Consider the following 14555-nt stretch of genomic DNA (forward strand, 5'->3'; position numbering starts at 1 on the left):
GGAAAATACACTTTGCCAAAATCATGAGCGGTTATACCTCAAGCACGGCGAATAGTTGCCGCACTGAATCCCTTTGGAGAACTTTAAAATAAATAAATAAATAAAAACACTTGGCAGCCATGAGCAAGAGAAAGCATATATGCATGCAGTAAACCCGCCTTTATCTGCTTTTCTCACACATCAAAACCTCCCCCAAATGACGCGCCGCCCCTACCAAACCTCCAGGAGTCAGTAAATTTAGCATTCCCTCTCAGACTCAATTCAGAGTGGCATCCACAGGGGTCATGAAACGGAGCTGAACTTCACGTTTAGGTGAATTATCTGCACGCACGGGACCGGGGCTGCCATTTACACTCACTTTACAGGCTGGACCGCGCGTAGTTCATCTTTATCTGATGCTGCGTAAAAGCTGACCGTGGAAAGCGCTGCAGGCGCTCTGAAGAAATCGCATCAGAGGATACCGCTCAGTGTGATTTTGCTCCCACTACATATAAACTATATCGAGCACTTGCGTTTGTTTACACGAGGAGACAAGAACTGTTGATCCGGACTGACCCGCTTCTCATCCAAATGGATGCGCAATGATGGATTAATCGCTTTTCGATGCAACTTTTCCCCGCTGTGCCCTGATAACCCCTTCCTGAGGATTTTACGCCAGCAACCTTTACCTGATTTATCCTTTCAAGATGTATTTGATAAGGTCACTGCTTATGCTCTTTCTAGCACTCTTCTCCGCCAATGCGAGCAACTGGCTGTAAGTCAATATCACTTTCTCCATTCATGTGATGTTTTGACGTCTAGGTTGACTCTTAAGGTTAACTGTTATGACTAAAGTCAGTCAGATTTATAAAAGCAAACGTCAAATGCAGCATGTGAACTACAAATCTGAAACTAAGCGAACTTGTGCAAAGGTTAAGAGCATATCTAGATAAGCCTAACATTTTTGAAAGCGCAGAAGACTTGAATTAGTCCGCAACACAGTTGTAAACTTTGTCTAAGAAGTCTAAAGTAGCCTTTAATAGAAAATTGAAATGTCAAAGCATGCACTGTACAAAATATAAGGAAATGAAACCGGTTATTTGGAGAGGTTCAGTTCATGTGCTCTTGGCACAGCCGCGCGCTTGGCGCTGGTTGCGCGCAACCTGGAGAGTAATATGACAGCAGTACAGCACTCTTTAGTGCTGAAGAGAGCTGTATAAATGACTCACTTATGATCATGTTTGATTATAGCAAAGAACTCAAAAATGACATGATTTTGATAGTTTTATCGTTAAGAAGCAGAATAGCGTGCTTTGTTAAGGCCACATCAAGATGTTTGCATTTCGAGGTGTTTAGAATTATTTACTTGTATCCTCGGGGCAGAAATAACACATCATTTAATCTGTCCAGATGCAGTTGAGTTTTCGATAGAAGACTGTTTTAACTAAAGGCGTGGTGACAGGTTTGGGACATGTACGGACACGCTTCACACTAAAGGAAAACCTCCTACCTGTCTTACAAAATATGATCATTCTGACAGGAGCTTGTACACTATTCCAACCCCATCTCAGGACAGGTATTAGCAGGTAGCCAAATAGACATTAGACAGGTTTTCTTTAGCAAACAAAAAATGTGATCGCTTCGAGTTGAGTGAGCAACACGTGGGCAAGAAGCTGAAAAGTAATCTAACGATCAAGACACACTAAATAGCCTATTATTTACAGGCAAAAAAAAAAAAAAAAAGTTAATTGAAGTTGAACTTTAAGTTTTGATAAGAACTGTGAGGTTGAAGTTTACGGTTCGTTTGAACAACAGGAAAATCCCACATTTGGAGTAAAAACTTAAAACCTGCTATCCAAAACAACATTAAATCTTTTATTTTCCTCTCTCTTAACTTTAATTGTTAAAATAAAGTAGAAAAATATTGCTCAGTGTCAACTGCATGACAATTAATACAGATGGTGAATTTAAACCATTGCAGTAAATTTGTTGCGCGCTTTTTTTTTATATAATAAAGATCATCTTGAGACATGTTCCTGAGATAAAACTTCTAAGCAGCATAGCAGTCTTATTTTAGTTCAGATGAAATAAACAGTGATTTTATCATGGCTGATCTTAAAGTAAGATTTAGATTAAGAAACACTCTTTATGTTTTGTCTAAATTTCAAATAAAATCAGATTAAAGGTATGACTGAGTAAACAAACTCTTTCTGTTTTGTCTCCTGTTGGTTGCATATCTTAAAAATAAAAATGCGTTAATGGCTTTGCTGTATAGTAGGTTAGGTGTAGACTTTAAAAAGTTCTCAGTGTTTCATTATAGGTTCTTCAGGTTTAAGTGTCTTGGTTCCGAGCTCTTTGAAAGATCAGAATATAAACATTCTGAAAACAGGAGAATACATTATTTTGGGTGCTTAAAAAGTATCAAGCTGTAAAAGCATTTGTAGTTCTAATCGGAAGTGTGCATTAAATAACTTTCTCTTCTTTACTAGGGTATAAAAGTCCACTCTTTACTCTATATTCATAATTAAAGGTTTTGAAGTACAGTTGAGAGCTTTTCATTTGTGTGAATGTACTGTATTATTCTTGAGCACATCCATCAGCACCTGTAGAGGGTTGAGGTGCAGGTGCAGGTCACGAGAGCAGTTGTACTGCACCTGCACATCTTCAGACCTCCATCAACAGCATGGGCTTATTCATGCAAATATAAGCTTACATTGCTTTAATATTTTATGAATGACCATTTGCGGTTTGTTTGTATTAAAAATGCCAGGAATTAATCTTTAATTAGAGACTATAAATAACAGATGGTAAAATGTTATTAAACTAAATCTTTTCTAAATAAACATTGCAAATAGTCACTTTCAATCCTTATTCTAATGCATTTTGACAAGCAATAACTATTGCTTTTATCTTGGTTTGGCAAACTTTCCGTCTGCTCCAACTTAGTGTGCTATGTCTTTTCCATCTGACTGAACAATTTCCCTATTGTAGATGAACAAATAATTTTTAGAATTATTTTGAAAAATCTGGACTCTATTAATCTATCCAATCTTTAAAGGAATAGTTCAACCAAAAAAACAAACAAACAAAAAATAGAAAGAAAGAAAGAAAATCTACTCACCCTTGGGACATTTAGAGAATTTAGAGATTTGGAGAAATTTAGCATTGCATCACTTGCTCACCAGTGGATCCTCTGCAGTGAATGGGTGCCGTCAGAATGAGAATCCAAACAGCTGATAAAAAAACAGTCAAACAGTCTGTCAGTTAATATCTTGTGAAGCGAAAAGCGGCATGTTTAAACTGCTTGAAGGAAAACAAATCCATCAGGGTTTTCTTTTTCTTTTATATTTGCATCAAGCCTGAGGCTTTTCCAGTGAAAAAGTCATCTCGTCTGAATCAGGAGAGAAATATGCACAGATCAAGTGCACTGTTTACAAGCAAAAACTAAACAAATATGTTGGTGGATTTTGATGTGAGAAGACAACAGGGGAAGGACTTTTCCACTGGAGAAAGCTTTATTATAATATTGATTATGGAAGAGACGGGTTAAAGTTAAAAAGTTAAATTGATTTGTTTCTCACAAACATGCAGCTTTTCATTTCCCAAGACATTAAATTATGACCTGGAGTCGTGTGGATTACTTGTGGGTTATTGTGATGTTTTAGACTCATTCTGACGGCACCCATTCACTGCACTGGATCTAATAGTGAGCATAAAAAAAACAAACTCATCTCAAGATTTCCTTTTATTAACCTGCATAAGTCCTATTTGTAACCTTTTTAAACTTTTAAAGATTATCTTAAGGAATTTTCCATTTCTAGTTTCATGATGCAACAATTGCAGAACTAAAGAAAGAGTTGCCTGGTGTCTACCAGATGTTTTTCGACATGCTGAGGTCAAAGAAGGTTTACTAATCTAAAAACACACTTGCAGTTGTGATTATGTATATAATACCAAACCACGCAGTTGTATTTGTTTGGGAAGTGAAACAGTGTCTCTCATTGAATGGGATGGAAAGAACAGTGGTTGAGACATTTGCACAGGATGGTCAATAAATAGTTCACAGCTGATGAGCAACATGAGAAGAGAGGAACCTCTAATGCAAAATACATCCTGGCGCCGAGCACTGATAACACAAATAACATGAAGCTATAAACCTGTTGTCACATCACACCACTCATACTGCAGCCTATTAAAAGGTTAGTTTGATCAAAACAGGTAACTTCCACCATTTCCCTCCTCAACTAGACTAATACAATGTTTAAGATTACATCAAAAGACAGGTGACGGACAAATACAGTTCAAGAAAGACTGAAAAGATGAATTTGAACAGTGTCTAATCGAGAGCCCAATAATAAACAATAATGTTCTTGCAGAAATAAAGCTTTTCAAAAATGCAAACTGAGTTCAGGAGCCACATTGGCTCTTCTGAAAGGCCTCACGCACAACCAAAACATTTAATTGTATATATTTTTGGCCTTTACTTCCGTATTCTTATGTTCCATCTCATCGACATTTCTCAAGTTTTTTTCTCTTATAAACAAAATAGCAAAACTCCCCTATGCCTGTGAACACCTAAACAGAACAAGTTAGGAATGACTTTGTAACAATCTTTAATTTACCTCTTGAATTGATGCAAATTATATTTCAATATCTTTTTTTTTTTTCATTTGGTTTTGAAGGCATATGTTCCAGAAAGTCTTGTTTTGTAGAAGCAGATATTCATATCGGACAAATAGTGAAGCTGAATGAATCTGTATTTAATCTGTATGTGTTTATTTATTATATATATATATATATATATATATATATATATATATATATATATATTACTTCTCTGAAAGTCTGTGAAGAATGCATTTTCATGAGGTATATCTGGTATATTCAATATTTAATTTGCTAGAAGATAAACAAGCTAAAACAACCCAGGAAACAAAATGGCATAAGTGTGATTTGTATTTTGATTCTTGGACTTCAAATAGGATTAATATGACTGACTGCTAATTGAAGTTGATTGGTCAGTTAATTTCAGTGCTAATCTTTTAGGATATTGTCAACAAATGAGAAAACACTGCCCTCTAGAGTTAAAGACCTCCACTAGACTTGAATATAAGCATTGTGTAAATGCAATAAGACTCCTGAAGCTCTAGATGAACACTCAGAACTTAAAACAGACTAACGAATGGCTTTTTTGGTACATGTGCTGTGAATAGTCTGCAAGATCTAGAAATCCCGATGAGTCACTGAGTTATTGAGGAAACGAGAGCTGTTTATGAGAGAGACACTGTTGTGCAAGAATGACACATCTGTTTCTGAAAACATGTCGCATTCTGTGATGGATATTTGATTCACATTTTGGCATCTTTCTGTAGGACATCTTGACTGTATTTTCAATCTATCTTGTAAGGAGAATTAAGGTGTGACTACAATGTGATCATATTTAGGCTACCATTCAAAAATTACAAAATTAATACTTTTATTTAGCAAAAATGCATTAAATTGACTCCTAAATTGGCATTGAATTTATAATGCTGAAAAAAAGCTATTTCAGATAAATGCTTTTCTTTTTAACTTCCTAGTCATCAAAAATTCCTGAAAAAAAGTCACGCTTTTCAAAAAATATCAAGCAGCACAACCGTTTCCAACATTGATAATAATAAAAAATTTTGAGCAGAAAAAAAGGATCATGTGACACTGAAGACTGGAGAAATGGATACTGAAAACAACTTTGCATCACTGAAAAAAATAAATTACATATTATATAAAACTGTAATCATGTTTGACGATACTGATTTCCTGTATTGTTAATTAAATAAATGCAACTTTTGTGAGCATTAAAAACATGAAAAAAAAAAATCTTTCCAACCTCTAACCTTTGAAGTTAATAATTTCAACTTTTCAAAGTAATATTTACACTCTTTAAAATTTAAATTCCCTACTGTATATTGATGGCTAACTATTTAAGGTCATTAGGAAAAAGAATTGTGCTTCTCCTAATGAAAACACAAGATGTGCTTAAGCATGCAAAACTCACCAGCTCAGTGCCTTACTGCTTGCTAAGGTTCTGAGAGGCTGCTGGCATGTGTCATTTATGGCCCTTTGGTTGGTTGCATACTTAATACAATTCATCATCTGCCCTGTGAAAATCAAATCTGATTGATTAGAAAAGGAAAATTCTGAACAACTTAATATATCATTCCTGTCAGTGCCACAAACGGTGCAGGATGAGTTTCCCACAAAGTTTTTTGGAAAAGTATGAGCATTGCCAACAGTCATGCATTTTAGTAACAGCAATAGTGTTTCTGTTCAAAACAAACTCCTTGGTAATGCAGAGGGACATTAAAAGTCTTTAAATGGAGGTAGTGTTTAAAAATAATAATTATACAAATGGAAATATGTGGGTGAAATACGAAGCCCTGAAATGCATCAGTTCCCTTAAACGCCCCTAACACTGAATTTTTTTCAGAGAAACAGCTTTTAATACACAGACATGAGCGCCTCGTGACGCACAACTGACAAATATGTAAATATCAAATATTTTGGTAAACATCATGAAATTGTGGCACTTGGACGCCGTAGCACGCATGTTTACTTGCTGTCGGTAGCTTGCACAGGTCTGGCATTTACTTTCAGGGATTTACAGCAGAGAGACAGGAAATGTCAACGTCCATTCTTTGACTATTAGATAAACTCAGAAAAAGATGCTGAGAGGAAGTGAAGCTTTTGAGCTGCAACATATATTTATACACTACCATTCAAAAGTCAGGTTCTTTTGTACTTTCCATTCATGGAATAATACTGAAAAAAAAAAAAAATGATCATGGTTTCCACAAAACTATAAAACTGCACAACTGCTTCCATCATTATTAATAAGAAATTTTCTTGAACAGCAAATCAGCGAATGATTTCTGAAGGAGAATGTGTCACTGAAGCCTGGAGGAATATTGCTGGAAATTCAGGAAGAATTAATTACATTTTCAAATATATTAAGAATTAGGAAATAAATATTTGGAATAGTAAATATTCCACAATATCACTGTATTTAATCAAATAAATGCAGCCTTGGTGAGCATGCGCAGTAGGGTATGTTCAACCCGATCTCACGGCAATTCGTACATTTTTCACAAGGTGGCTTATTCGTACGAATTTGTACGACCACACTCGTACAAATTCATACGATTGTTGCCAAATAGTTGGCAAATTTTACGAGTTGCACAATTCGTATGAATTTGTACGAATGACCTACACCTAACCCCGCCCCTAAACCTAAAATCGTACGAGTGAGATCGTACAAATTCGTACGAATAAGCCACCTCGTAAAATACGCACGAATTGGCCGTGAGATAGCGTTGGTATGTTATATAACTTTAAGTGTGTTTATACGTTGACAGCAGTACAAAGCGAGTGGATATATACAGGCGTGTGTATGTGTTGCCGCTCTCTTTTTCTCTTTCATTCTTTTTCAAACTCTCTCGTATGGCATGGTTGCGTGCTAAGTCGCGCTTGGCTAAGCCATCTGGAGCCAACAGTGCTCGAAGGCCAGGGCAATGTAATTCAACACAAACATGACACAAAAGGAAGAAGGCACCATGCTCCAGGTGGAATGCTCCCGCAAAAACCTCCCAGAAAGCGCAGAGGAAGGCATCTCCCATTCTTTTACAAAATCCCACAGGCGGCTCCCCTTGTTTTCCCAATCTCAGCACAGCGATTAGCGAGTACGTAGGAGAAAGCTAGAGAGCTAGAATTGGGAAACAAGATTCTCTCAAGGTCTCAGACAATCTTTTTCCCAGACAAATACGCAGCCGGCCGTTCTTCAGGTGTTTGTTTGTCAAAATCCCGAGCTTGATACGAGCGCAAGTCTTATGAGAGCATCTGGCACTGATATATTATATTCCAGTGCTTATCCCGCCAGAACGGATGGGCCTCCTCCGCCATTTGGCTGCCAGATTCATTATCAGGTCAGGATCACAGAGCTAATTTGCTAGTGAAACAAACAAAAGCTGTAAACATGCATGCAAGAACATGCAATCGTCAACAGATGCTATAAAAAGAAAGTCAAACGCCCTCCGAGCATAATGCATGTGCATCTGGCCGCTCCGCTGATGTCATGCTTCATCTTCTGGCCAGACAGGAGTGCGTTATCAAAGCTCAAGAGAGCAGAGATGATGGTCCCGTGGACAAGGAGGTGTTTGTTTCTTATCCTACCCAGCTGTGACCTTCAAAATCAGCTCCTGTCAGCAGCAGAGAGGGTTGGGATGCACCGCTACCAGCTGCAGGGAGCTGGACGTGCCATTTTAACTTGTTAAGATGAGCCCTCGAAACCAAAAGATAAAGCTTCTTTATTGAACTTAAATCCTCATATCAAACAATCAAGGACAGTTACGTCAAAATTAAGTCAAACTCAAAGAATGAGTTTGTAGAACTTTCATTTTGAATGTTAATTGCATTTGAAAATTCATGAACTGTAATATTGACATACATGTGATTGCATTAACTTCAGATTAGCTGGTTAACTGCTTAACTGAATAAAAAAAAAAATAGATTAAATAGATTAAATAGGTTAAAATATCTCTTTGAAGGTAACAATTGCAGATTATCATTAAAAGAAACCTCTAAAAATCCCAACTTAAAAGAACATTAAACACTAACACATCCTTTATTATATTGATTCTAACAAAAATAGCACTTATTAATTTAAACATACTTTCTCCCTAACACAAAGAATGCTGAGTACTAGAAGTCTGCTTTAACTCGTTTATTTCATATTCAGCTAAATTATTGGTTAGTGAGTTCACATAAAGTACATTAAGCTTTAAGTAATGCTTGTGAAATTAACTTAATTTTTTTTTTTTTTTAATTTACTCTTTGATTTTATTGTTGGCCCTTATGGTTCCATTAAGAACATTTGTTCTTTCCATTCCACAGATGGTTCTTTAGATTTCTAAAATGATTTTTACAATAAGAAAAAGAATTCCATGAAAGGTTCTCTTTACCAAAAATGGTTGCATCGCTGCAAAACCCCCCTTTTAAACCCTACTTTTTAAGATTGTAAATATTCGCATTTACATGATGAGCATTTTGTGAGTCAGATCCGACCCGTGCTGATTTTCGTGAGTCAGATCCGATCTGTGCTGATTTTGAGGGTTAGCCTTGAGCTACGATCCGAATCAGTAAACCTTGAGATCTTGCAACTTAATTGAGTATTTACAGCACAGCACCTTCAAAGCCATTTTTAAGACCTACGTCCGCAATACACTTGGGCGCATTTTGGAATTACCCAGCACCACACCAAAAAGACCTTTAGAAACAAATACTGCAAAACAAACCCATTCGTGGGCACCCTTGCAAACATCACCTGCACGCAACTCTCTAAATTCATCTGCACAGACTTTAAACAGTCAAGACTTTGATCTCCAGCAGTCTTGATTGATAATGAGACCAAGCTCGGTGTGTACGGATGAAGACCTGTGTGATGTGTTGTAGCACAGGGCTATTTTTATAAGGTGCCTTAAAGAGATGCAGCTCAGAAGACCCTTTAAAGCGATGGTGTTGCCCCGACCCCCTGGCCCTGGAGGTGATGGATGAAGATAGTCTCTATCCGTCTCTCCCAACATCACCCTTACGTCATCTGTCTAGCACAGCTTTCCAAGAACGTCAAAGGAGGGCAAAGCTGTTTATGTCAGCTGTGTTTATTGTACTGTTTGTGCTATGAAGTCAATGAAAAACCTATGTTGGGTCACCAAACTAGTGGAACAATGCATGGGTCAGACCCTATAACAAATAAATCAAGCGACTGAACTAAAACAAACAAAAAAATATAATACAAAACCCAAAATCTGGTAAAACTTATATAAATATAATTAAATTAGTAAAATGACCACAGTAAAATGTTTTATGTTTTTCAAAGAAATTTCTCATGCTCATCAAGGATGAATTTATATTTGATCAAAAATACAGAAAAACAAACAAGCAAACTAACAAAATTTTACTGTGATTTAAAATAATGGTTTTCTATTTTACTGTACTTTTTAAATATTATTTATTCCTGTGATGCAAAAGTGACTTTTCAGCATCATTATTCCAGTCTTCAGTGGCACATGATCTTCCAGAAATTATTCTACTATGCTGATTTATTGTCATTTTTGAAAACAGTTGTGCTGTTTAATATTTTTTTTGGTACCTGTGATACTCTTTTCAGGATTCTTTGATGAATAAAAAGTTAAAAAGAGCAACATTTATTTATAATAAAAATCTTTTGCAAGATTATACACTGCGATTCAAAAGTTTATTGATAATAAATATGATAATATATACTGTATGTAAAAAAAAAAAAAAAAAAAAAAAAAAACACAATATTCTACATTCTAATATTGCAAATTATATTAACTCTTTTTTTTAAACTCCCAAAAAATCCAGCTTCTAGATACAATTTTTATTTTTATTTTTTTAGTATAAGGACCGATTCTCACTATTAACTAGTTGCTTATTAGCATATCTATGATTAACATACTGGCTCTGCATTATTTTCTGCATGACAATATTCTACATCCCTAATCCTACCCGATACCTAAACTTAACAACTCCTTACCAACTATTCATAAGCAGCAAATCAGGGGTTTATTGAGGCAAAAGTCATAGTAAATGGTTTGTTAATAGCAAGAACTGGAGCTTAAAATAAAGTGTGACTGTTTTTTCTTTGCAAATGCCTGTATTAATGAGTCTATGAACATTTATTGATCACCGATCCATTGGTTTGTTCTCAGATACTTGGCAAAGCTGTCATCGGTAGGAAGCATCTCGGATGAAGAGACCTGTGAGAAGCTCAGAGGACTCATTCAGAGGCAGGTTCAGATCTGCAAGCGTAATGTGGAGGTGATGGACGCAGTCCGCAGGGGCGCTCAGCTCGCCATCGACGAGTGCCAGTTTCAGTTCCGCAACCGTCGCTGGAACTGCTCGACGCTAGAGAGTGTCCCTGTGTTTGGCAAAGTGGTCACACAAGGTAAGTAGCCTCATATTCATTAAACCGGGCATGCATAAAACTGTGTGCATGCTTAACGGCTGCTTGTTTGTGTCATAGGTACACGAGAAGCTGCATTTGTGTATGCCATATCTGCTGCTAGCGTAGCCTTTGCAGTGACCAGAGCCTGCAGCAGTGGGGAGCTGGACAAGTGTGGCTGCGACCGCAATGTGCACGGTGTCAGTCCAGAAGGTATGTGCAGCTTGCTTGAAAAATGATGGTGATGATTGATTAATTGCGGTGAAATCGCTATTAATAAGTATGATTAAATGATTAGGAGGACTATGATGATTAAAATAGCTATGAAACTATAATAAGTCTTTCATACCCAGACCAAAAGGTGTATGGTGTTATCCTGGCCAAGAAATGGCAGATTAGACAGGAAGAGTCATGTGACTGATAATACAGTATAAAGTGGTAAATAACAATTCATGTTGTACATACAGTAGGTGCAGTTTATATACTACACTAATTGAAAATCATTGTATAGATTTAAGAGAAAATAAGGCAGAGATACAATGAAAGTTTCAAAAGTAATTTCATGACGTTTCCTATATTTTTAAATAATCAGAATGTATCAATGACAGAGTGTTCTAAAAAAAAAAATACGGCTTCTTATATTTAAAAAAAGTGTTCCCGTGGCTCAATTTGGCCAAGGTTAGGGGTAACTTGATCCAAGTAAGTGGGTAAGATGCACCATCTGGGTGTTAAATGACCGCCTGAACTAAACTGATTCAATCCCGTGTGAAATTGAATCATTTATCTCTTTAAAACTAATTCAATATATTGAAAACGAATTTCTAATAATTAGAATATCATAACTAATCATATTTCCTTTTGCAGTCATATTTCTTTTCTTAAAGCTAACCTAAACAACAAAAAAAATCACCAAATTAAGTTTACATTTTATTCTTTAATTGTTGGCATTTCTAAAACAACATGTTGAACACAAAAATTATATCCTTCCCAAAAACAACATAAAACTGCATGAAACACATAAAAACTGTATTAGAATTAATGAATAAATTTCACTGAAACTAATAAACCTTATAGTAAAAAGTTTCTTGGCATGGTAATGTCAAGGCCATCAAGCTGATAGTAAATCTGGCCCCTGATGTCACTAACCTGGACAAAAATCGCCAATGCAGAACATTTGTTTCCAGATGGGCTGATAAAAACATGTGATTGCTCGTTACACTTCTCCATCTTTGACTGCCTTTATCTCAACAGGTTTCCAGTGGTCAGGATGCTCAGATAACATTGCATATGGGGTTGCTTTTTCCCAGTCCTTTGTGGACGTCAGAGAGCGAAGTAAAGGACAGTCTTCCAACAGAGCCCTAATGAACCTTCATAACAACGAGGCAGGAAGGAAGGTAAGACACCTAACAAACCTCATGCTGAAAGCTTTTAGCATTCATAATTTGTTAACAAATGACCTTTCTTTTACCATCCCAAGGCAATTCTGAACCACATGCGAGTGGAATGTAAGTGCCACGGTGTTTCAGGTTCCTGCGAGGTAAAAACCTGCTGGAAAGCAATGCCGCCGTTCCGCAAAGTGGGCAACGTCATCAAGGAGAAATTTGACGGTGCTACGGAAGTGGAGCTGCGCAAAGTGGGCACCACCAAGGTCCTGGTTCCACGAAACTCACAGTTCAAGCCCCACACAGACGAAGATCTGGTGTACCTGGACCCGAGCCCAGACTTCTGCGAACACGACCCCAGAACTCCAGGCATACTGGGAACCGCAGGGCGCTTCTGCAACAAGACCTCGAAGGCCATCGACGGCTGTGAGCTCATGTGCTGCGGTCGCGGATTCCACACGGAGGAGGTGGAGGTGGTCGACCGCTGCAGCTGTAAGTTCCACTGGTGCTGCTACGTCAAGTGCAAACAGTGCCGCAAGATGGTGGAGATGCACACGTGTCGGTGATCCAGACTGCAGAACTTATTCTCACCACTTCCCGACAAATTCCCCAGCATTTCATGCGACAATAGAGGAACATGTCATACATGAGACTTTAAAATATATGGGCGAATATACCCGAGGTCCCAATTGAGAGTATTTTTCTCTCTTCTCTTTCTTTTTTTTTTAAATTGTGGTTGCTCTCTTATTTTTATATATATATATATATAACTATCTATCTATCTATTTTAACTTATTGCAATCAAATAGAGAGTACATTTTTAATGTGACGCGCACCAGAGGAGTGCCATTGGGATCAGGAGCATATGAATATGGAGAAAGGTCAATGTTCAAAAGCCTTTTCATCGTTAATGCTGCTTTAGGGTTTCATCCTGAAAGATGGACTTCGGACTAACTGAGATATGCAATCCAGGTCTACATGTACTTTCCATAGAGTTTTCCATATTCCTGTGATGCTGCTTGAATTCAAGAATCACTCACCGATAATGTACAGCAAGTATTAAAGCAAGGCCTGCTTTACTAGGGATGCAAACTGGCTCCGAACACGACGGAGTGGAAATATAAGTGTCAGCAAGCTGTTTGAAAATCAAAGTCATCAGTTAACCAGCTATTGACGCAGACGGATGATTGGCGCTGAGCTGTAACCATGCATCTGGAGCGAAACTGACAAACATAAATTGTTTACCAGCTTGGGGTGCTTGGACCATGGATTCTGTGCACGATGACTCTAGGACTTTTCCTCTCCAGACGCACATAAACAAATAAACAAATCCCCCAGCATTCCCTGCTCCATTAGTCAGACCGAGCGACTGAATTATTTATGTACAATACCATAACTCCAAGCTTTTCTATAGTAAAACTTGCTATCCAGTATGCTTTTAAAAGAAACATAGGTTTGTAAAGACTTACAGTATACACTGAAGAGGACTATATTTCATATGAATGTATGTTAAATTGAAATATACGCCGTGTCAAAGACTGATATGTTTGTTATTGTGCTTATTGGGTGGATTGCTCTTTCCAAATGGTGATTCATGGAAGTAGGCTGTTAACAATTAAACAATATTCTCAAAAAGACCACGCTGAACAACATGAACCAACTTGGGGGTCAAACCTTATCTTTTTAGCAGGGTTTAATGGTCTTTATTCAGTCTTGTTTATTGGGTTCACACAAGGATATACATTTGTAAAGTTTGGTTTGTAGTCTTGCTGCTGACAATGTTAAAGAAATATCCTGGGGTCAATTCAAGTTAAGCTCAAATGACCGCACTTGTTGCATAATATTGATTATGACAAACATTCATTTTGACTTAGCGAAAATGTTCATTATTATGAAATCCCCAGGTCTGATGGATCAGAGCAGTGCCAGTGCGTGTACCAGTCAGCCAGCTGCCTAGTGACATGGCCTAGGCTGCACCCAGAGAGTCATGGCATCGCGACAAGAGCAATAAATATTTATAGAAACTATTCATGGAATAATGGCAGGAATGAAGCTTTGTCGGACATGCATAAAGGTGGTTCTGTGCTGCAACAAAGCGTCCCCAGGGATGACTTTCATAAGCAAAACTTAGCTGAGTTCATGCCCAATTACTTGAATTGTGTCATATTTACACACATTTTTGGAGGGCAATCTTATTC

At 37.3% G+C, this 14555-nt stretch overlaps 1 protein-coding gene across 1 annotated transcript; it reads left to right on the forward strand.

Moving 5' to 3' along the window:
* The first annotated feature begins 252 nt into the window (after window positions 1-252).
* Window positions 253-13899, forward strand: LOC127967836 (protein Wnt-4a). Its single transcript, XM_052568563.1, has 5 exons — window positions 253-754; window positions 10743-10978; window positions 11057-11188; window positions 12227-12369; window positions 12453-13899. The coding sequence occupies exons 1-5, from the start codon at window positions 687-689 to the stop codon at window positions 12921-12923; spliced, it is 1050 nt and encodes a 349-aa protein (XP_052424523.1). The 5' UTR covers window positions 253-686; the 3' UTR covers window positions 12924-13899.
* Window positions 13900-14555: the final 656 nt, after the last annotated feature.

Source organism: Carassius gibelio, chromosome B11 (genome assembly GCF_023724105.1).
Source record: "Carassius gibelio isolate Cgi1373 ecotype wild population from Czech Republic chromosome B11, carGib1.2-hapl.c, whole genome shotgun sequence".
Lineage (NCBI taxonomy): Eukaryota > Metazoa > Chordata > Actinopteri > Cypriniformes > Cyprinidae > Carassius > Carassius gibelio.

Coding starts and splice junctions, on each gene's coding strand:
- LOC127967836 (XM_052568563.1), top strand. CDS start 687: ATGTATTTGATAAGGTCACTGCTTATGCTCTTTCTAGCACTCTTCTCC. Junction 755..10,742: donor GCCAATGCGAGCAACTGGCT/GTAAGTCAATAT, acceptor GTTTGTTCTCAG/ATACTTGGCAAAGCTGTCAT. Junction 10,979..11,056: donor TGGCAAAGTGGTCACACAAG/GTAAGTAGCCTC, acceptor TTTGTGTCATAG/GTACACGAGAAGCTGCATTT.